Source organism: Molothrus ater, chromosome 10 (genome assembly GCF_012460135.2).
Source record: "Molothrus ater isolate BHLD 08-10-18 breed brown headed cowbird chromosome 10, BPBGC_Mater_1.1, whole genome shotgun sequence".
Taxonomy (NCBI): domain Eukaryota; kingdom Metazoa; phylum Chordata; class Aves; order Passeriformes; family Icteridae; genus Molothrus; species Molothrus ater.
In genome coordinates this window covers 6961920-6985569 of record NC_050487.2, presented here as the reverse complement: position 1 = coordinate 6985569, position 23650 = coordinate 6961920, and the positions used below count along the sequence as shown (strand labels likewise).

At 44.2% G+C, this 23650-nt stretch overlaps 1 protein-coding gene across 1 annotated transcript in view; it reads right to left on the bottom strand.

Annotated features, from left to right (window-relative positions):
• Window positions 1-23650, bottom strand: part of MYO7B (myosin VIIB) — a 45527-nt gene that overhangs the window by 4767 nt on the left and 17110 nt on the right. Inside the window, exons 20-42 of the mRNA XM_054515913.1 lie at window positions 22579-22663; window positions 20508-20726; window positions 19085-19261; window positions 18161-18370; window positions 17077-17244; window positions 16732-16812; window positions 16093-16220; window positions 15424-15550; window positions 13937-14056; window positions 12876-13049; window positions 12256-12483; window positions 11141-11308; window positions 10436-10553; window positions 10217-10343; window positions 9321-9490; window positions 8443-8624; window positions 7532-7659; window positions 6844-7001; window positions 6217-6370; window positions 4177-4332; window positions 1613-1718; window positions 1364-1477; window positions 393-480 (exon numbers count right to left, since the gene is read on the bottom strand). Coding sequence (XP_054371888.1) covers window positions 393-480; window positions 1364-1477; window positions 1613-1718; window positions 4177-4332; window positions 6217-6370; window positions 6844-7001; window positions 7532-7659; window positions 8443-8624; window positions 9321-9490; window positions 10217-10343; window positions 10436-10553; window positions 11141-11308; window positions 12256-12483; window positions 12876-13049; window positions 13937-14056; window positions 15424-15550; window positions 16093-16220; window positions 16732-16812; window positions 17077-17244; window positions 18161-18370; window positions 19085-19261; window positions 20508-20726; window positions 22579-22663 — 3386 coding nt within the window. The remainder of the gene's footprint in view (window positions 1-392; window positions 481-1363; window positions 1478-1612; window positions 1719-4176; window positions 4333-6216; window positions 6371-6843; window positions 7002-7531; window positions 7660-8442; window positions 8625-9320; window positions 9491-10216; window positions 10344-10435; window positions 10554-11140; window positions 11309-12255; window positions 12484-12875; window positions 13050-13936; window positions 14057-15423; window positions 15551-16092; window positions 16221-16731; window positions 16813-17076; window positions 17245-18160; window positions 18371-19084; window positions 19262-20507; window positions 20727-22578; window positions 22664-23650) is intronic.

Below are 23650 nucleotides of genomic sequence, written 5' to 3'. Positions count from 1 at the left end.
ACTCAAGAAATCTGAGTCACACTCTGTAAAGAACCTATTTGCATGTGTCTGCTGATTCTTGGTATTTGAGGATCGACCTATCTAATTTGCATATATCCAGCTGTGTGTTTTGGATACAACAGGTCAAAAAAATCTTCTGTACTAATTTCAAATTTCTGGACAGTTCCCCCCCGCAGAAATGTTCTGGTGTTTTTGATAGCCAGTGCTTGGCTGCATCAGGTCACTGATCTTGCTGCTGGTGCAGGCATTAACTGTGTATGTACAAACAAAAATGATACAAGACTCCGCTAAACACGTCCCAAGATGGAGTGAATCCTACTGGATGAATCATCTGCTTTCCAGTTCAACACAGCACCTCATGCAGCTTCTGGTCATGCTGGCATTCTCCTTACCATCTTTTCCTGGCCTGTTCCTTTTGTTCCAGTCTGTCACCTGCCTTAGTGAGTCAAAGAAGTAGTCTGCTTCATTCTGACTGATCACCTGCAGAGGCCACGGAATGACAGAGAGAAAGGACGGGTTAGCGCATCATAAAATACTGCCTGTGCCACATACCCATGTATCAGGCTGAATTTTCTTTCCCTGTCTGCAGTGAGAGGGCAGAATTATAGCAGGAAAGAAGTAGAAAAATAAGAGGAGAAAGGCCCAATTTATTTATATTTCATATGGGGATCTTTATTGCATCTTCTGTTGCTTTTTGCTTTCCAGGTTGTTTATTGAAGTCAAGCTGAAGATGCCTACCTTATTCCCAGTCTTCTTCCCTTTGTAAAGTGTTGTTACATACTGGGTTTCTCTTTTCAGGAAGGCAGCACACCAGAACCTCCCTGTGCTAGGGCTCAGTGCTGCTTTTGCCTTAATCACAGTTTCAGAGAGAAGGGACCTCTCAGTGAGACAGCCAGCCCAAGCTTCAGCTCAGGCAGGGCAGGCTCCCAACAAACCAGAGAGTGATTAACTGGTGCTGGTTGTCCCTCCTTTCCCTAATCCTAGTGGGCACTGTACATGTGCAGCACATCTGGGCAAAGTCTGGGTGAAAAAGGGTTGAATCCAGCAGTATGCAACCATCCTAGCAGCTGCTGGAAAGCCTACATCTCTGCTTTTAGTGCCACCTGGGCACTGGCAGAATGATAGAAGCTCTGCATCTCCATCCAGCTCCTTCAAGAGACTGAAAATAATTGTCAGGTGCTAAAAGTTCAAGTTTAGGTTGTATCCCCTCAGTAAGACAGAAGCAGTAATCATCTGCTCTGGTCCTTGGCTTTGTATGGTTGTTTAGGTGGCCTGGTAATTAAATACATATTACCTGGTAATAAAGATATATTAAGAGAGGAGGGGCAGCCGGGCTACCCTGCCAGAGTGAAGGAGGAGTTACCTTGTCTGCAATCTTCACAAAGAGGCTGAAACCTTCCCAGGAGTGCAGCTGCAATTTGGAAGCGATGTTCTGACACAGAGTCTGGATTTTGGTGTTTGTTCCCACATCAAATGTCTATGAGATAACAAGACTCTTGTTACACAGAGGAGAGTAAGAAATAAGAATATTTAATGTCTTCAGACATGCTCCTGGATGAGCACATCATGGCTGGAATAATGGTCAAGGCTGGGAAAACAAGTAAGTGCTCACCAGTTCTGTTTCGTTGGGGAAGCAAATCTTGTGTGAGATCTTAGTGTTGTTCTGTAAGATGGCCTCAACCTCCACAGGATGAGGTGCCCACTTCCTGCAGCCACTCCTGGAAAATGCCACCACCATCATAAGAGACATTAGTCTAATCACTGAGGAAATGAACAGCAGTATTCCAGCCAAACAGCAGGCACCCTCCAAAGTGCCAGTACTCTGTGATGGGGCCGGCTCCAATGCACCTCCACCCCAGTGCAAATTCAGTGTATTAACAGCAAGGAGGTTGCATGAATAAGACACCTTCCAAACCAACATCATGGCCTCTTCTGTGGATTCAGCATCATTTTTGCTTATATAACAGCTACAAGGAGAAATACATTTTATTTAATTCCTGCATCAGTAAAAAGATATGTGTTTGGATACAAAATGACTTGGAGCCCAAGTACCAAAAAGGTCTGGAGGGCTGCTTGAAACCATCTGATATAAGAGCTGGAGTGCAATCACTGACTTGGGAGGTGCTTAAGCTGTACAAGCCCAGTTCTTTGAAATTACACCTCAGAGCAGAGCTGCCTTTTACAGCAACAGAACTGGCCCTGGAGTCTCAGTCATGCCAAAATCTTGACATTAAAGATGTCAAGTTAAATGTTAAAGTGAGTTAAAGTGAGAACAAATCTGGCAAATTACCTCCTGGGGCTGGTAAGTTCCTGTCCTCAGTGGCACAGAGCAAGCTGCTCAGGTATTTTGAACACCATTGCTTATGGGCCTCTCACACAGGGTTGGTCTTTTAGGAGGAGGTTGGTCTGGATCCAAGCTTTAATTGTGTGCATTTGAAAACTAATTATTTTCCATCCAATGAAGAAGCATTTCCATTTGGAGAAGGAAGATTTGACTGTGACCAAGCTGAACAGCATGTGCTTTGTACTGTGCAGGCACTTACTAAGTGTGGAACTGTCCTACTCAGTCACCTGGTCCTGACCCGGCATCAGAGGGAGACCCTGGGAGCTCAGGGCATTGCAGCAGTTTGGCTTCAGAGGCACAGGGCTACCCACCTCTCCTTGCAGCCTCAGCTAGGAATTCACTGCCAAGGTGAGATCTGTTTAACACCCATCAGGGTGGTTCCCTGGCCAGGATTCTGGGGGTGAAGCTGTAAAGTGGTTTATGGCAGGAAAGGTCTGTACCCCAGGGCTCAGTTGGGTTCCCCTGTGTGTACTTAGGTCAATCCTTTGAGCTGCCTGCTCTACCCTTTCCAAAGAGACCAGGTTACTTACAGGGAGAAGTTGGACTAGATGATCATTGAAGGTCCCTTCCAACTGAAATAGTTTATTCTGTTCTATTCTATCCTATCCTAAGCAGATGCAAGTTTAATCTTAGGAAAAGAACTGCTCTTAGAAGATAAGATCTGTCTTTGTTCCACTTCCCATCCTCCAGGCTCCAGATCTGGGGCAGTTTAGCAAATAAAATCCTCCTTCAAGCAGCCCATTCTGCTTTCCCCTCCCTCTTTGCTGTCTCTAAAGAAGCTCTGTACAGCTCAACAGGGCTTAGAGCATGAATAGCACATGATATAGGGCAGCAGGAATTTTTAAGTCTTCTCCATAGAAATAAACAATGAATAGCATTCCTTGCCATGCATTTTTCAGACACTTCAAAAGCGAGTTCAATGTGTGGTGACATTTCCCCAGCAGTGCCAAACCCCATCCACTGCAAGGGGGATATACACTGTGTTAGTGTTCCCCTAGAGCCTGACCTGTGGGGCTCACAGACAAACATGTGGCCCAGCCTGAGGGAAAGGGGAAGATGCAGGAGCTGGAAGGAGAAATCTTTGGGCAGATTCTTTACTGATGAGGTCTGCGGCAGGCAAGTGGTAAATCACAGCATCATCAAAAGGGAGAAAGCTGCAGTCAACCTTGGTGCCAAAGCTTTGTTCTCAGAGGGGTAAGCTGGGTTACTCCAGTGCTTGGAGGAATCTAGGGAAACCTTTCCCCTGCAGTTGAGTTGATCCTTCCTGAAATCCTTTTAGCCCTTCTTCTCTCTCTGGTTTTGTAATGTCCCTTAGAATGACAACTCATTCAGAAGCTCAGGAAACACTGGGGTTTGGGGGTCTTGTTGCTTCAGCCTAAGTACATGGAGAGGTGCCTTGCTGTGAGCAGCCAGGTAAGAGTCAGGGCTTTGTTCATTTGGGGTTTTTTAAATAGGAATTGATTGTACTGATCCTTTCAACAAGGACATGCTGCCTCACCAAAAGTAAGGTCAGGCTAGTATCAGTGACATCATTCCAAGCTGCCTGCCTTTAGGATGTTTGAAATACCCAGCTCTGGGAGGCAAGTGATTATATGTGGTGGTTAACTTTTCAAAATGCTACTAACTCTGAAAGAAAAAAGTGAAACTGTGACATAGACCTCTCTTCAATGGTTCAAAGTCCATAAAGAAAGTTAAAAATAATGATCACTTAAAAACCCAAGATGTAAAGAGGAAAAGGAAAGCAACAGTTGTACTGTTTTAGTCTGTGTGTTTTTTGGGACCTGATTTTGCTATTTGAGCACTTTGAGCTGGTTGTATGCCAGATTATTTACCTCATTACTGTCTGAATCCTCCGACGGCACCCCAGGGCCAGTGTTTCTTTCTGGCGTGTCTCTATGAATTTCTGGGCGTGTTTGAGCAGTGACTTGCTGGGTGGGAAGAGGCCAGTGCAGAGCCAGAGGAGCTGCCAGCCCTTGGTCTCACTGTACCTGGGAACACAAACCAACAGTTCTGCTACAGCCACATAGAATTCTCTGTTTGACCACACACCAGCTACAGGGAAGAGAAATGCACGCCAATCGTGGTCCCATTGTGCAGAGCTGCAAATCAACAGAGCCTTCACCCAGGTTCTGGCATTCATTTGCTGTACAGCAACCACAGCCTGCATGTGAAGATAATGCCAAGTCCTGCATGAGAAATACTCATGACAGATGCAAAACTTATGGATAAATATAAATTCCGGTTTAGAAGAAAGCAGCAGTGACCCTGGTGCCATCCTCTTAGAAAGCCACTGTTGATTTCATGTTCAAGCTCATATGTATTCAGATCCTGGTTTCTCAGTGGATGTATTCACCTGCCCTCTGCACTGGCCAGCTTTGCTCAGAGCATGAACACTCTGCATGCACTGGCTTCCCCTTACAGGTACTCCTGTTCTGAAAAATGAACATGTTGATAGCATCATGTAGTGAGGTAGATGCAGTTCTTAAATGTTCCAGATCAAGCTGGTACTATTTTCAGGTGGAAATCCAGTTATTCCAGCCTGTGCATCTGTGAAATCTGCCAGTTGAAGCTCTTCTGGCACCTTGCCCTCACCATTAAGAAGGGCTGTGCAGCTCTGAGGTGGTCAGTCATTCTGCCTCAAAGCCAGGAACAGAACACACTTCAGCTGTGTGCAGAGATTGCTCTGAAATGCTTACTGGTGTGAAGTGGTTTTGGTTGGGAAAGTCAGCATGTCTGGCTCTGAAAGGGCATGAGACATTTCTGAATAAAGAGGTTCTGGCTTCTTTATTCCCACTTGCTGTTCTAATTTTGTAGATGAAGACAGACTATTTTAATCCCATTTATACTCTATAGAGTGGTGTTTGTGTCTGTGTGAGAGCAGGACATGGTCCACAACACAGCAGCCTGGGAAGGATGAAAGATTTGTTGCTCTGGCTGTTCTAATGAAAGTATATGCAAATAGCCACCTTTCAAGAGTTGTTTTTTCCACATCAGTGATCCCGCTCACATTGGTGGAACACATCAGGCATGGCACTGGCACCATGGTTACAGACTATGCATTAAATAGCCTGTAAGATTCACTGCCTGCAAGGAATTTGCCATTCAACACTGGCACACATGATCAAAGTTCCACTACATGTAATAATTGAGGAACAGAAGAAAGAAAATAAATAAACAAACAGAATGCATCCAGAAATGGACAAACAATTTTGTTAATAATTAATACTATTTTAAGCTGCTTTTTGCAATTCATTTTTTCCTGGAAGTAGATCAAATTATCATTTTGTGAATGGGGAAGAAAACACCAGCCCATTTCAGAGACTTTTATGTGGGCAGGTGCCTCTGTAACCAATCTGTTCTGCAAGGCAGTTTTGTAACCTAATTAATATAACTACTCAAAAGTGTTTATTCACTGGTGGTAAAAATCCAGTGTAAACTATGTTTTTGTGGGAGGGGAATGCTGCTGTTGGGAAATTTAGGTGGAGAGTTGCCAGGGCAGTCAGTGAAGGGATGCAAGGACTATGCAGTGCCATGTTTCCCCTACAGACTGTTTTGGGAGCAGGAGAGCCTCAGTGACACCTTGCCTGCCTCACAGCACAAAGAGATGGGCATGGAATGCTGATGGGAGCAAAGCAGCAGCTCAGGGGAGAAGATTGATGGTGTTCTCTGGCCTCTCCCTGCCAAGGAGTGGTCCTGAGCACTCCACAGAGGTAAGCACTGCCTGGCCAAAGGGAGAGGGGAACCTGTTACTCCAACATTTGTTTATCCTTCCCCTGCCCCCACTGCATCACAAATGCAGCAAACGTTCCTGATGCCCCCTGCACTTGAGGCCTGGCTCTGCAGGAGCAGGGTGTTTGCACCCAGGTAAATACCTGTTTCTGTTCTCAGTCAGTTGTTTCATAATCTGACAGTAAATCTCATCCCTCAGGACCTCCTCCTGGATAGCTGGCACAAATATCTGGTCAGTGACTTCCACAGAGGAGTGTGCCTGTTTTGAGGGGTAGTCTCCCATGAATTTCATGATGGGTGAATGTGCTGTTAAGGAGAAAAGCAGAAATTTTGGAAGGCAAATGGGAAGTTTCATCTGGATCCTAACATGTTAGTGACTTGGTTGATGTCTAAGTGGCTAATGCTGGGAGGAAGGTATGGAGCATGTTCCCTGTCTGTCCCTTACCCCCTTTTCCTTTGCAGCAGCAGCTCCTTGGCTGTGATTTGTACTGTGCTAATAGCTGCATTCGCTGGGCATATGCAGTAAATCTCTCTCACTCCTGAAACCAGGTTATTAGTTTAGTGAGCCATCAGTAGCTGTGGAGTACTGGGAGGAAATTGGAACATTTCCCTATAGACAAGGGAAACAGATTTGATCCACTCCATCTTTATGTGAATGTATCCCCTGTAAGGTGGCTGAGGCATCTCAAGAGAGGTAATTTAGTGGACCTGGCTAACTCTTCCTTCCCCTTTAGTGTTCTCAGATCCCAAAGAGAGGAGAGAAAGGATATCAATGAAGGCCTGACAGGCCAAATCTCGAAGGTCAGGGTCTGTGCATGCTCTCTTCAGCAATGGCTGTTTCAGAGGCTCCTTGGAATGTGCCCACAGTTGACTGTGCCCACGGGATTTCTGGAGAACAGCTTTGCTGATGGATTCTTTCTCAGGAGTCCTGAACAAAGACAAGCACAAGCAATACAAAATTACTGGATCAGTATGCCTTGAACAAAGGAGGTCATTATCATAAAGTCATATCTCTAGACCTGTTCTTTCACAAGACAGTGATCTCAGATCTCCTGTGATTCTGTAGATCAAGAAGAGCTGGGAAATGTAGTTTCCTGTATATCCAGAAGGTAGGAGGCTTGCAAAAAACAGAGGGGTTTTTAGAAAACTAATTTTCCCCTTACTTTCTTTTCTCTCTGAGATGTTGTATATCCTCACTAGCTGGTAAGTGCTGAAGAAAGGGTGAGAAGTAAGAATAGAGCCTGCTGGAAGAAGTCAGCCCAGTCAGTCCTCCCTTTGCATTTCTGCAGACTTAAGATACAATAGCCATGGGCCAGAATCTCTGTATCCAAAGTCACAATTACAGGGAACAAAAAGAAGAAACACAATCAGAAGTGGGAGATGCCATTGCATAATAGGTTTAAGGATTACTGATCAACAAGACCTTTTCTAGGGCATACTCTACACAGAGAGCTTCACCTGAAGTGTTCGTAGGAGAACTCCTCCAGGGTGTAAGGCTTCACCTTGACGTCCTCTTCATCAGGTTCCTCCATGAAGGAGTTCTGTGAAGCTGTCCTCCTCTGGTCTGGAGACATCATCAGCAAACTCTGCAATAACACAGCCACACAGAGATGTCACATGGAGACAGGTCTCTGCATGCACTGTCAGGGGTTACTCAGCATATCTGTGCAGGCAGCCCTGTGTGCTGCCTGAGATCTCCTGTCTCAAAAGCAGCATCTCCAGAGACTCAAGAATGACCTGGGAACAGCTGACTCAAAGAACCAATTTACACAGAGGTAACAGTAGTGGACATTGAAATGTATGTGATTATCCAAAGCACAGCACATGTTTGCAATGCACCTGCTTCTCTCTAGTGTGTTTTCCCACCAGTTTTTCTGCTTTTATCTGTTAGCACAGAGTCCAATATACTGAATCCTCATAACTGAAGACGAAATTATTAGCAGTGGTACTAATGAGAAACCTTGGCTCCCTCAAAGACTGTATTCTCTTTAAGTAACCTGATGCACTTAGAGGTTCTCTTGAGGCATTATGTGATTACCACTCAAGCCCAGAGTGAATGCAGGAAAATTCAGCTGCACACTCATACTCCTTAATTGCTACCAGTTCCAGGCACTGAAATCTCCCATGGTGATAGAGTGGTTTTTGGGGGTTTTTAAAGCCATTGCCTTTGTGCAGCTGCAGTCTTCTCCTTAGAGTCTGGGCTAGGCTTAGTTTTGTTTTGAGACAGGACAGAATTAAATGCTTTCTTTCAATGGGAGGTATAGAACTTGTCTGACTTTGGAGAGACAATTATCTTCCAGTTATAAATTCAGCCATATTAACATTTTTATCTTCCAGTCTTTTCACATGGAGTGCTTAGCTTTCCTTACCAGCACTTGACTAGAGGGTTTTGTGAGGGAAGGAATGATGTAGATGTCTTCCAAAAATACATTCCCTGTTTTGCCTGTCCTTTCATTCTGGGCACAGATCCAGCCAGAGTCTGCATCCAGCCTTTTGTCTTCGGTGAAGATTAGTAAGTCTCCCTTCTTGAAGGACAGGATGCCAGGATCATCTGGAAAACAGAATAAGGGGGTACTGTTCAGGCTTGACAGTCTGAGAAAATGTAAAGCAATGTGAAAGACAAGAAAATTGTATTTTGAAGGCCTGAAAACAGTTAGCAGTAGAAAGTGATTTGTGTAAATATGGCTAATTTTCCAGTAACACCAGAGAAATCACTTCTGTTTCCTCTGACACCCTGACTTTGATCCAATGAGGGCAATGGCAGAACTCAGTTTGATTCACATGAATGCTGACTTTGTGTCCAGACTGGCAGCAAAGCATGGAAAGGAACTCAGTAGTTGTAAGTAGCTGAAGTTCATGTTTACATTTTAAACATGCATGTCTGCTTGAGCCACCTCTATTCCACAGGAAATTCCAGTTTACTGCTTCTGTGAAATTCTTCTGCAAAGTATTTCCAGAGAGCCCAGATCCAACTTCCTACTATAACCAAACTGAGTTCCTGGACACTATACTATCTAAATAAAATACATAAAGAAGGAGAAGGAGGAAGGAAAGGTTATTTGTGTGCAAGGGTACTGAATCCCATTGCCTTATGCTTGGCATTGCTGTGCTGATGCATCCCCCCAGGAGCAAAGGGACTCTTGATGAAGTTCCCCTCTCCTCTTTGAGCACCTTCAAACAAGTGCTGCAAGTGCTGTGGATTCTTGCATGATTTCTCCACACCCTGTAGAAGAGTTATGAGACTCACCCTGGGATTTTTTCTCATGCATTGCCACAGCAAATTGTGATCTTTTCTTCAGTCCTTCCAGGAACATCACCACTAGTTCAGCAATGACAACGCTGTTTACAGATGTTAGAACAAACTCCTCGGCACGAAGTGTGATGAGAGTGCAGCTCTGTCCAAATGACTTCACTGCCCTAGGTATTATTGAACAATTTGTTACCAGAGCATCTGAAAAACTTACAGACCCATCTGTAAACACAGCCAAGGCACCCACATCTCCTTGCATATAACTCCCTTACAGTGAATATTGGTAGTTCCTAATTTGCCTTCCCATGACCTGGCAAGTGTGAAGGACTGAAGTGGTTCAGCTTTGTTCTGGACTCCACCATGTTTTGTACAAAAGTGCTTCCATACAGACACAAGAACACCCTTCTTTTCAGTAACTCAACAGCTAATTAAATCTCTGGCAGTCCTCACAGGGGGCTTTTTGTGTTTGTAAGACCCTTTTCTCCAAGTAACCTGATGCAAGGATGTGTGCCATGAGCAGGCAGTAGTTAACAGCTTTTCTCAGTGATCCTCTTCTGGTGCATGACACCTGAGAAAGATGTCAACTCCAAGCATGCACAACAGACAATGGCTTAACTGTGTCATTTATTTGGGCCATTCTTGTCTCAATGCCTGCCTTTGCTTCCTTACACCTTTCTGACTGAATAGGATCACTTGACACCAGCTGGAAGGATCCAGTCTTTTCAGTATTTCCTTTACAGGCTGCTCAGTTTTCCCTTTCTGTTTCTTGGACCTAGGCTAAACCACCTTTCCAGGCACAGATCAAATCACCTAAGGCGGTGGCAGAGAAGGTACACCCTTTCTGAGTATGGAAGAGATGCCATCTTCAGATCTTGTCTTTCTGGGGCCCTCACCTGTTGGTGTGGATGCCAGTTATCTCTGGGAAGGTCAGCTCAAGGAGCCGCTTTTCTGACTCATCCAAGAAGCAGATGCCTTTCCAATTTATAGCAATAATGAAGTGGTTCTTAGGCAAGCTGGGCCCTGAAAAGACAGAAAAAATCCTTATCAATGCTATGCAAGTCTCCTCCTATTGATCTTATATCTATCCTCTACTCCCAGGCTCCAGATATTACCTGAAAACTTAGTGACTTCAAAGAATCTGGAAAAAAGCAAAGGCCACTGAAAGCGAGCAAAATCTACAAGTTGCTCCTTCACAGTCTGAGAGGAGAGATGGTCCTGTGTGTATGGGGCCTGCAGGAAAAAAACACACCCAAGGTTTTCTCAGTAAAATCTGGTTTGCATGATCTGCAGACAATAAAGAACAAGCCTGATCCCAGAGATCCCAACAATCCTCTGCTGTTACTGGTGTCAAGGGAATTTGGAGAAAGTAAATCAGGAATGGTCTCCAGGGACCCACATGCAGCTAACAGTGCCCACAGGCATCTGGATTCCAAATTTCCCTCAAATCCCCACCGACCTATTCAAAGTCTAATGCACCTTGGATGCCATGGAAATAATTCAGGTAATCCATTTCCAGATCAAAAGCCAATACTTCATGCCATGCCCATCCTGACTTGGTTTTCAGATGGAAAATAGAGCCTTAAAGCTACTCTATTCAGAGATTTAAATGTACTTTTTCATTCTTCCCCCTTGCTCTTCATATGGAAGTGTGAGCAGAAAGGCTTTCTGCTCCCCCAGACCTAATGAGCTATTTGGGATCTCCAAACTGAGCTCGTTCTCCTTCTTCCCCTGCAGACTACTAATAAATAAAAATGGTGAAAGAAGCAGAAGCTGGTGCTCAAGAGTGGGTACCCAGCAGTGCCTGACAAACCTCTTACCTTAGCATGTGCATAGGTTACAAGGCTCACCCACTTTTCCAGGGGTTTGGACTTCAGCTGTTTTACTGGAATACAGTCATGAAGCACCTTCTGCACAAGTTCATTGTGGATGGTATCTCCAAATTGGATATAACAATATTTTGCACCTATCTCCACCAAATCTTCCTCCTGAAACAATTAATCCATTAAAAGAGGCCTAGAAGGATGTCAGAAAGGCTAGATAGCGTCTTTCAAACTTTGAACCATTTAAGAATTGGGTTTTCTCAATTTTTGTCTGGATAACTCTTAACAGTCTTCCAGCATGAGGAGGGATAAACTTCACACAATCATAACATCAGAAAGATTATTAGCAAAGATATTTTAAAGTACAACCCAATTTGGCCCTTTGGACATGCCTTCAAGCTCCCACTGAACTGGCAGTTGCATGGAAGGAGAAAGTATTAATTAAAACTGTCAGTGTGACAGCTGGCACAATCACCTGGACAGGGATTGTGCGTTAAGAAGGGAAGGGTCGTTCACATCCCTTGAGAGGAATAGTGGATTTGTCTTTACAAACAAGCTGTGGGTCTGCTGGTAGATAAAACTAGCACTGGGAGATAAAAGAAACAATAGGAAGGATTCCACTGATTGATGAATGGAAAAATATATTTGCTTTTACAAATAAACTTTAGGTTGCTGATAAATGAAATTAGACATTGAAAGATGAAAAAAAACAATGGGGAAGAAAAACCCCTAAATTCCATAAGAATTAAAAATTGAAAAGGAGGGTTATATATTGGAGGGAAATCTTTGGTATCAGGCATATTGGGAAGTCTGTACCTCTCAAGAACCTCAGCCAGTGGGGAAAGAGAGAGGGAAATGTGGCCAGGAAATCAGGATAAAAAGGAGGCTGCGTCCTCCAAAAATCTGAGAGATCCCAGGGGAATGCCCCATGGCCTCTCCCTTTATTAGAATAAAGTAACAGGACTCCTCTGTCTCCTTTTTGGACACAACCCTCGGGTGTTTGTGGATTAATTTTCCTAACACACTACAAACTCAGTTCATATTCCTGCTTTGTAAGGTGGGAAGCACTAATCCAGTTTTGTCTCTTTAGGAGGCTGAATCAGGAGCCCCACCTTGTCACAGCGGTACTCTCCAAAGCGAACGCCCCGGATGACCTGGTGGTAAATGAGGTCGGTGCTGACGGGATCCTGGCGGGAGCTGTGCCAGGGGGTGAAGATCTCCTTGCGGAAGTAGAGGCGCCAGGGCGCGTGGCGCTCGTGGGTGCCGCGCTCCTTCACCAGCTGCTCGCACTGCGAGATGGCGTCCAGCACGTGCTCCCGGCCCCCGCCCAGCGACCACACCTGCCACACAGGGACACTGCATTTACTGCCAGCCTGCCTGAAGGACAATCCACACAAAGCTCCTGGTCTCCTGAGTGCAAGGAAAACTCCAAAAAGGTAAGCAGATGAGTATGCAAGTTGTATGGGATAAGTGGATATATTTTTACTGGTCAGCTATGTGGCAAAGGAAACCTTACAGGGCTGCAGCAAGAATTGCTGAGTGATGAGCCAATAGAAAGGCAGAATAGGATTATCAGGTCTTGAGATCCAGCTGGGATTCAGAGCTGATTTGGTTTCAGTGCAGGACTGGGTTGAGGGTGTTCCAGAACTCAGGAATCCTCAGTGAGGCTGGGGGGCAGCAGCAACTCCACAGAAAGAGAAGGGAGCTTTCATTCTATTTTTCTACACCTTACCTTATCAAACACAGCAATGTAGAGTGAAAACCCAAAGATATCCTTCAGTTTGATTTTATCTGCTATGAACTGACAGATCTCTTTGGCAGTGGAAGCAGAGTCTGCAGGGACAGTGATGCTTTGGCCATTCATCAAGGTGACATTAAACATAATGGGTTTCTTCTGCTTTGTTGCCTGTAATTCAGAGTTAAATGAGAGAAAAAAAAATATGGACAAAACTTACTTTCTTCTGAAGAATGAAATAAGCTTTTAGATCTAAGAGCTACACACCCTGTACAACCTGATCAACAGTCTTTAAGTGAATCACCAACACCCACATAGTTTCTTCAAAGCATGGTGACTTGTAAATATAAATTACATCCCTGGAGCCCACTGGACTCAAGTTTTCTCCTCCTCACAGCTCAGTAGAGCTGATAATCACATAACAGTGCCAACTGATAGACTTTTCATGAGCCACATTTGTCCTGATGACTTCTGTGAACAGCAGTACATACATCAGTGGAGAGATGGCCTGCAGCAAGCACATTGCCCAGGAAGATGTGTGTTAAGCAAGAGGGTCCCTGAGATTTAGGGAGGAATTGAACTAAGGTCTTTATTTGAAAGGGGATGGGGGACAGATTTTTAATTGCTAGGGTGACATTTAAAGGAAGTGGAGGACAATATAGCACCATCATACTCCCTTCTTCCTTTCATTTTAAAAGCATAAGCTTTGCTCAGTTCTTTCCAAAAGTGATAGTAAAAGCTTTCCTCAGGAGATTGTTTCTGGCCTGTGGTTCCTGAGTGGATGGAGGTACCTCCCTGCAAATCATCTGCTGCTGCTTACGTACTTTTCTGCATTTAGGGTAACTGAATAGCCAGAAGAGGTGTATCCAAGAACCTGCCCCAGACCAAGGTGGCTGGTCTTCAATCCCCTTGTGCAATTGATTTCCATTATTTGATTTAGGAACGCCTGCTATTACAGGTTAGTGAATGTAGTATAACTGCAAAGTAAGCAGTATATTTAGAAAAAACAGTACAAAATATTCCAGATCAATATAATTAAGCCAAAAGGGAGTTGCTACCTGAAGTTCCAGCCAGCTGGGAGGTTCAGTCCGGGCCCCATTGCTGTAGGTGCGTCTCAGACGCTCAGCACAGTACGGAGCGTAGCCCGTAGGCCCGTGGTGGATGAAATTCAACAGGTACTGCATTCACAGAGCAGGAGAAGGAGTTAGGAAACATTAATCCTCAGAAAACATTAAAAACCTTCTGCAGCTGATACACTAGATTAGAGTGATCCATTAGCTTTCAGTTCACCAGAAAATATTAAAGATTAGGGTTGGAATTAATGTGTTTAAAAAGGAGGCTTGAGACAGTTTTCAATCATTCTTCAGAACTTTCAGTCCAAAGGGAGAGAAGATTTGTGTCAGTCTATCCACCATGTTTAACTACATGAGTAGTGGAGACTCTGTTCTTATGGTTAGGTTAGAGCAAGAGTTAGTGTTTTCAACCCAAGAGCCTGAAGTTTTATGACATGCTGTACAAATGGAAGAGCTGGGAAGAGGGCTAGTGGCAGATTAGCTCTAATGATGATTGATACTTTTAGTTCTACCAAGTTCTCTGGCAATATCAACTGAAGTCCATGATTAAGATGGGACATTTGAAGAGATGAATGGAACAACCTGACCTTTTGGAGTCTGTATGGCTCTTGGATGACACGGACTTGTATTTACGTATCTGTACTTAGTGCAAGCATGCCTCATTCACCTGGTTATTTTAGTGACTAAAAATATTCCTAGAGGTAGGGTATGGTCATGTCTTTCATGAATTCTGCATGCTTCCAAGTCTTTGGATGAAGACTGGTGTCAAAATATGCCTATGGCTTGTGACTGGTTTGTTCCAAGTAGGGCCCATTTAACAGCATTTATGATTAGATTGATTATTTGAACTGTAGTAAAGCAAGGCTGAAGTTTCATGCTCATCCATGGATCCTCTTTGCCTCTCAGATCTAGGAGGAAGCCTGATGTCAAGTTGGAGCCACAGGTTGAGTTTTTATCCTGTGGTGAAGTGGATTTATCATCCATCTAAACTTGGAAATTAATAAATAATTAAAAAGTCCAAGTATCTGTTGGACTTTTTAGGGCCTAGAAATATAGGGTAAGGACTGATAAAACTTTGGGGTGTGATTTTATACTGGCCTCCTGAATGTATTTGATCACAAGGGTTGTAACTAGAGACATCTTTTGGTTGTCTTTGGCTGGAAAGGCAGAATTGGAGAGGTTAAAATTTGCCAGATCCCTTGCAGATTATAGATCTAAAATGAGAGCTGTGATGAACCACAGAATCCAAATTGTATGATGTGTAATGAAAAAGATAAAATATGAATGCAGCAATAATTTATTTAAATTCCTGGATAAGCATATGAGATGAGAAAGCTTCTGCTGAAACCACAGCACCAGCTGCTCTGGAAGTCAAACATTTTATGTGGCTGTCAGCATCAAAACATCAAAATACACAAGACACCAGCTGAGCTGAGGTGTGTGAGCTGCTGTAGGAAGGGTTAACAGTGTACCTTCACAAACGTGTCTGAAGGAGGAAAGCAGCCAAGGCAAAGTGACAGAAGGATCCAGCCACGAGCATAGCTGCTCCTGTTGCTGTTTTCTGTGAGTTGTTTGCAAATCTGGCAGTAAATCTCATCTCTGTAACGAAACATGTGAGAGCAACAGATAATTCACTGTCTGAACTGTCTTTGGCTACGTTTCGACTGCAAGCTTGGCAGAATTGCAGCATGATGAGGTAGATCTGAGCTAGGTTCAACCACAACAGCTAAGATAGCACCTGTAATGCACCTCAGGAAATAGCTTTGCTATGGAAAAGGCTCCAGGCATGCTTAGGACCTTTTGCTATCCCTTCTGACTCAAGTGCAATTCCCATGCTGAATTAACTTCTGTGAGAAGCAGGAGGCTGTGCAGGAAAAACAACTGGTGGGTCATCCAGCTGTGAAATGGCATTGCTGTCCAAGAACCTTGATGTGTAACTTGCTCTGAGCTCTCTACAGCATGTGGGTTGTAGCTCATGGCTCTTGTCTGTCTGCTTGTAGGTGGATTTGGGGATAAGGATGGGGGACACCCTGCTTAATTTTATATCTATAAAGTCATTCTCCAGGACTGTGGAAAAAGGATGCTGGCTTTCCTTGATGCAATGGGCACCTGGCCTTAGGAAGAGGGTACAAATTTCCTACCTGATGGCAGGACGCAGAATTGCATTGCCAATAATGAAGTGTACTTTTTCTAGGTTGGACATAGGTCTCTGAGAGATCGAGATGTCCTCTTGGAAAGCCTCTTCTCCACTTCGTAGCTGCTCTGTCACCTGAAAGAAACAGAGTAGAACCCCAGAGTGCTCTGGAAATCTCCCCTCTTAGCAGGCAGCTCCCCCATAAATGAGAGACATTCCTTCTCTATCTTACTGGCTAAAACTCTTCCTGCTCAGTGCAGGAGAGCCAGGCCATATTACCCCCTTCCCTCTAAAGGTAACTCATTAAATGTGCTGTTACAGCACTATCTCTGGCTAGGAGAACTTTTTTGTACTCTCCTGTACAGCCCTAAGCACATGGTTCTCAGTCTGCTCAGGCCTCTGGGCAAGCTGTTCTGTAATGCTAGCAATTCTCAGTAGTAAATTTCTCCTGGTGTTCTCTGCCGGAGAACAGACAACATGGGGATCATGTCCAAAGAACACTGCACCAGGTATCCCACAAAGGGCTGCCCTGGCTTGGCAGGGGAACAAGTTCTCAGCTGGGAGGTTGCTCACATAACATCTATCAGAAGGTGAAGACAGGGTTTCAGGCAAGAAGAAAGGGAAGCAATTTATTTCCACCTCTTACCTTCCCTGTCAGCTTGGATGACCGTTTCAGTTTCAGGGATGAAATCCCCTTAGAAATCTTGTTATCCCTTCTGCCTTCTCTCTGCAATACACATTACCATTATAGGAAATCAGATTAATGCACAGCAAGAATGATTCATTAAGGACAGAAAGATGCTCAAGTGAAGATGTTTTTGTTTTTTCTTCTCCTGCCAGAAAGAGCTGAGTGTCCTGCCAGGACTTCTGCACTTGTGGCATTTCAAGTGCAGCAGCATGAAGGAGTTCCTTTGCTTTTCTCACTCTTGGTAGAACAGCACAGAAACCAAGGAAAGCAAATGAAAACACAGACAAAGTCTGCTTGTCTCACCATATTTGGGCTGTCATTCTTCAACTGGACCTGGTTTTTCCTGCCAAGTGTGTCATATATCTCTGTCATCACGGAGCTGCTCTTGGTGGTGGCACTCTTGGCAAACATTGCTGGCTCTGGCAGGTCCCCCATGAACCTCAGGATGATCACCCACACAGCTAGAGAAGCCTATAATAGCAAAAAGCACAGTCAGACAGTGCCAACAGGACCAATGGCTCCATGCCATTTCTGCCTGTTTAGATTAAGAGCATTTTCTTCCTTTACTCAGTCCAAATTGTTAAAATTCCCATTTCCTCTGGCTACCTACATGAAGAGTTTAGTTTCATACCAAACAACAAGACAGCAAGACACACAAAACTTTCCTGCTAAAGGAAGAGGGTACAGCTCTGGTGGAAAGGTCAGATTTCCTCTGTGATTGCTGAGCCTTCACCATTCCCTTTACTGACACCTGGAGATGTGTTGTGGCTGGAGGGAGGTGGAGAAGCCTTGGCTGAACTGCACTCTGCATTTGCTGACCTGGACAGATAAGCAGTGGAGTAGAGTCTGCCAGGACCCTCCATGCCCAGAGCTATAAAGCCAAGTAATAGCAAAGTTCTTGATGCATGGGGTCCTCCATTCTGCCAGGCTATTTAGAATTAAGGAAAACACCCTCCTCAATCCCCCTCTGGTTCAGTGGGATATTGGAGGCCTGGCCCTTCTCCTTCTGTCCTATCTCACAGACCAGCAACCCTAGCAAGAGGAGAGACATGGGTAAGCTCTCATGCTTCTTCTCTCCAGTCAATTTTTGTCCCCAAAGAGTGTCTGGAGAAGTCAAAACATACCCAAGTTCCCTCTTTGGGTAAGAACAAAGTTGACCAGAGATCCTGCATTGGGCAGGTGTTTGTGTGAAGTGTCTGCCAGCAAATTGCCCAAAAATGCTGATGGGAACTGCTGCTTTGAATACCATGGCTCAGGACTATCTCCTTGGCTCTGGAGGCTCTGGTTCCCAGGGCTGTGCCAGAGCCAGGACCCAGGGATGATGGGAGCTGTGAAGCCAGGGCTGTGGAGAGGGCAGGTTCAACATGAACAACAAGGAGCAAGATACCAGGACATTGTCCTTGTCATCATGGTAGAGCAGCGGGTGCCGCAGCTGTCTCCGGATGTGAGTATGTGTGGAAGACCCCTGGAAATAAGTAGCTGCAAACTTGGGGAAGGTGTACTCTTCCAAACCATGTGCTTCCTCTTCTAGCTCCACACTCATGGGAACCATGTCCAGGTCCACTTCCTCCAGCTTGTTAGGCTTTGTTTCCAAGTCCTGTGCAGAACATGAGGAAGAAGCATATTTTCTTTTACTGAACTCTGATATGCTTATGTTTAGTTTTGCCTTTTTTTCCCCTTGGCCATAGGTCTTCCAGAATTTGCCTTTCCAGCTAACCCCAAAGCCATTTACAGTTGCTACCAACAGATCATTTGGACTCAGAGCTTGTCCTTCTGAGATGCATCCATTCCATATGGTCTTCCTGTCTTGGTCCTCAGCAAGAATATTGCTGATGGAGAATCCAGGTGTTACTGTTCACATCCAGTACTTATCCATACCATTCTATTCTGCCCACCTCTTCCTACAAAATTCTAACCTTCACAGCTATCAGGACAAGTATATCACAGATTTTGCCTTTAAGAATATGGTATAACTTGGGTCATGAACTTTCAGCTTGTTTCAGGCAGAAAATCACTGAGAGCACTGTCAGCAGAGCGTAAGATTGGTGCCAAAATGCAGAGGGTGGTACCTTTGGGCTGGGCCAAAGAAACAAATGCAAAGTTTGAAGCCATATAGGTCCTTAAACTGCATGTGACCAAAAACCTTTGGGAACTCACCTCTGCAAGAGATGCTTTAGTGACTGGATGAATAATTTGGGAGATTCTTTCACTGTACAGAAGTTCACTAAACAGAACTGACCACTGATGGAATTCCAGCAATCAATGGGCTTACACAAGGGATAAAGCAGATTACCAGTCTGCAGCTCAGTACCTCAAAACCCAGAGGAGCCTGTCCTTCTTGGCCTCCAATCATAGAAGGTAAAAACCCAAAAATTTTGTCCACCATTTCTTGGTCGCTGATAACATCATGATTTGTTGGTTTATTGCCAAGCACGTTCCTCCCTTGTCTTGCTTCTGCCTCCCCTCTCTCCTGAGTTGTCTGGTGGTCCTTTAACACAGAAATAGGCATGACTTGAACATGAACATCATGAATGAACATCATTCTGCTAGAGTGAAGGGGTATGAAGATGAAACACTTTTACAAAGGTGTGTGACTGTGAGGTCCAGCTCTGCCAGTGCAGTGTTGAAACAGGAAGTCAAATGTTGCTTGTGTCACAAAGACCTGGCCCATGAGCAGCAGGGCCCTGCTCCTACGGCTGTCTTTATGGACTGTTGGCCTATTGATAATGATGTGCAATTATACAAGAACTTAATCAACAGGAGATAATACAGGAAAAGCACAGAATTTCTAACAGAAAACCCCACAATATTTAAAATTTTAAAATGTTTTGTGTCAGAAGACTTGTAATAGCATTGGGCATATTTGGCTAAAATGTCACCTTATGTTGCAATGAGAAACGTGTATGTGTTTGCCTTGTTATATTTTCAAACAATTTTTACAAATAGGGTTACGTCTTATCTTTCTTTAAATATAGCAGTGCTCAGAGGTTTGAGCAAGTCCACAGGTGTGAGCTGGGTAATGCTGGCCAGTTTCCTCCACCAGCGTACCTACCTTTCGTAATCTCATAGCTTCTTCCTTCCTTTCAATGGTCCCAGGACTTGGATATTCCTGGCTTCCAGCTTGTTCTGTGGACAACAGGACTATTCTGTGACTGTTTGTACAACTGCTAAGCCAACTCCCTTCTGCCTTTAACTGACTGTCCACAGCAGGACTTTGTCCCAACAGAGGCTTAGTTCAAGATGTGACATTTTAGGGAACGGCCCGTAGGCAGAAATCTGCAAACTGGCTTAGTCTTGTTTGTACAGCATTAGTACAGAAAGGAAATCAGGGAGAGGCCTCTCCAGTGCTATGGACTGCCAAGGGTAGGACCTACCAAGACATACTGCATTGGGATTCCCTTCTGAATTGTTCCCTGAGTGCCACCCTGCTGTAGAAATTGATCTCCCCTTGCAGGACGGGCTGATAACACCGATCTTATATTTTCTCCCTTCTGTCACAGCCACTGCAGCTGTATCAGAGAAGTTTTGATCCATGATAATGATCACATAAAGCAAATGTAAACAAGATCAGTCTGCTGAACACTCTGCTTTTGTACTTGGCAAGAGTTCAAATTACAATACCCCAAAATGAATATCCACACCCAATTCTACCTTAAGCCGACACTTGCTGGTGATAAAATCTCCAGTGGAATTTCATAGAAACAATGTGTTCACCAGGTATCTGTGAGCATTACCTCCCTCTTCATCCTCTGGTAGGTCTGGCGAGTGAGCATGCCCCTTGCATAGGCCTGTATGACGCGTGCAGCTCTGTGCTGCTGTGCCAGGCTCTGGCGCAGCAGGAACCCGCGGCACCGCGCCTGGAAGGCCACGATCCGTGCGCGCGTGGCCTCGTAGCGCTGGGCCAGCTGCCGGCCGCGGTACAGTGCCTGCAGCCGCCCGAAGCCCAGCAGCACCTGGGGGTGCAGAGAGAAAAGGCATCATGGCTCAGAATCTCTGCTGGTCAGAGTGACACAGAAATACATACAAGTCTCTTTTTCCAGCCCAGCAGTCGAAGAAGGAGTCAGGATTCTTCTGTTCTCGTTCTCAAGGTTGTTTTTAATTTCTTATCTAGAACATTCTTTCTCTGACTCGCTGAGGTCTGGCTGGCTGGTCGGGTTGAGGCATACTGACCACCTTGGGGTGGTGTTATCTTTTTATACTAAAAACTACATGTACATTATTTATAATAACTTCTAAATACTTATCACTTATGTTAGACAGTGAGTTTCTACCTTAAACTAATCTAAAAGTGCTACTACCACAGGAGAAGATGGAGGCCAAGAAGAAGAAGGAGAAAGACTGGACACACTTAGATTCTTCTATCTTGCTTTCTGAACCCTTATTCTAAAATCACAAAAAATCTATTTTTCACCTCATGACAAACTATTACTCTACTTAAACTCTCTTGATTTGTAATTCTTCATATAAAGGTGGTAATTTGCTTTATGGGTCAAAATCAAAGTCACAGGTGTCCTGGGCTTTGTGCCAAGGTCTCTGAGCCCCTTGGCAGGGGCTTGAGCCATCTAAGACAGCCAGAGAGATGTCTTGGCTTCCGACAGTTATGGTTCCAAACCATCGAGACAGGTAGGGATGTAAGGTGGGATGAGTAGAAGACAACAAATTCTGCTAACTGGATAAAGACACTGGAAGTGGCTAATGTAATATTACCCATTATGTTTTGTTTTCTACCAGTAATAGGCCTTTAAAACTAGTATATAGAGTTATTTGGGGGATTTGTTCTAGGGAGTGGCTCCAGAAACTGACAATGGTAGCCTGGGATTACGTCAAGAGAAGGAAAAGAGCAAAAATGATGCCAGGTGAATGGAAACAATCAGACAGGAATTGCATCACTGATGCAGAATATAGAGTGTTTCTGACTGAAACTGGCAATTTCTCCTCCTTCCCATCTCAAATGGGATATTGTTATTATTATTATTATTATTATTATTATTATTATTATTATTATTACTACTACTACTACTACCACTACTACTACTACTACTACTAATAATAATAATAACAATAATCCCTGCCACACAAATATGTAATCTGTGAGCGGCCCCAGTTTTCCTCACCCAGAAAATCCACCATCTACAGAAGATCAGCCAATATTTTTCACACAGAATCACACATAAGCATCAAAGTTGGAAGAGACCTTCAAAATTATCTAGTCCAGTTGTCAATCCAGCAGCATCATAACTACCCCTAAACCATAGCCACAGGTGCCCCATTCAGATGCCTCTTCAACACGTCGCAAGATGGTGACTCCACCACCACCCTGGGCAATTTATTCCAGAGCCTGACCACTCTTTCAGTGAAATTTTTTTCCTAATATCTAATCTGAATCTGAATCTCCCCTGGCAAAATTCTTAATAATGTGAGATTGATTTAATGACTTTTCTGGTAATTTTTTACAAATTCCCAGTTTTCCTGCAGCTCATAGCATGGTGATGATGCACAAAGGCTAGACTTGTGTTTCTGATTATAAGAAGTGTGGGACCACTTTTATGTCAGGTCTCTGGATCTAGGCCTGCCGAAGGTGAGTTGGGTCCTATTTCATCAAAAAGCAGAAATGTCACAGGTTTAGCAAGCCCTGAGAGGTCCCAGAGCCCTCCTTGGACTTTATACCCTCCTTTACACCCTGTCATCTATTCTCCCTTCAGTTGAGAATATCTTAATTCCTAATACTCCACTCTGTCTGGCAGGGTGTGATATATAAACACACACACAAATGTAAGTTCATTGATTCATTCACCTTCACCTTACCATTCTGAACTCCTTCCGGCAGCAGTAGCCTCTCCAGGCTGACTGAATGGCTACAGCAGACCTCCTCTGGTTCAGGAACTGCTTCCTAAGCAGACAGACATGGGAGGTGACAAACAACAGGTTATCTCTGTTGCTTCTTACGATAGTAGTAGAGAATAAGGTGGCTTTTTTTCCCTTTTAGGGGATGTCCACAGTCTGATGTCAGCCTTGTTTGCTGCAAAAATACTCATAGCAACTACAGACCAAATTAATTGCTGTGGTCAGAGAGCTCTGTAAGAACTGAAAACCCCTCACATCAAGACTGTTAACTTCCCCATCTAGTAACCTCTTTCTCTCTCTTTTGCTGCCAGGACAAGGAGCCCATCTGAGCAAGATGAACCTCAAGATGGTGCAAACTGTCACACTGCACCTGAAAAAGGCTCTGGTGGATTAAAAGTAAAAGCAAGCTGAGGCTTTTAGTTTGGATACTCTGTTGGATAGCAGGCAGAGTCTGAAAAGAAAAGAGGGAAGTTTTGGGGCATTTGTGTCATATTTTTTAGTTCTTCCTTCACTATGGTCAAGAGTATTTCTAAACCAAGCCAAGACTCAGTCCTATATCATGGTTCTGGTTGAGGGGTTACAAGATCCATGAGTACAAATCATGATGTAAAGTGTGTAATGAGGACAGACATTTATTTGACAGTGACTAAATTTCACTTCTGAAGATAACTAAACCAGACACAATGCAAGCATTAGGCATCTTTGGCAAAGAGGAAGACTAGTTAGTTTCCATCTGATTCTTGTCAACATCTTGTATCCAAGAGCACCTAAATAAGAGAATTCTTGTAGCTCTGAGAAGGACACAGATTCCATAGGGATTTCCTGCTTTCCAGATGTCTACTGTTTACTAAAAATATTAGGAGCAAGTCCTCCTTTCAAACCTTCCTTTACATACATGCCACAGCCCTGCATTTTGAAAAACATCATGAAAATAACAAAACTGAGCCAAAACAAAATCTTTGTCCAACATCTGTGTAGATACACTGTGCTTTATTACATGATGAGCATGTAATTTAGGGCTGGTGGAAGGTAT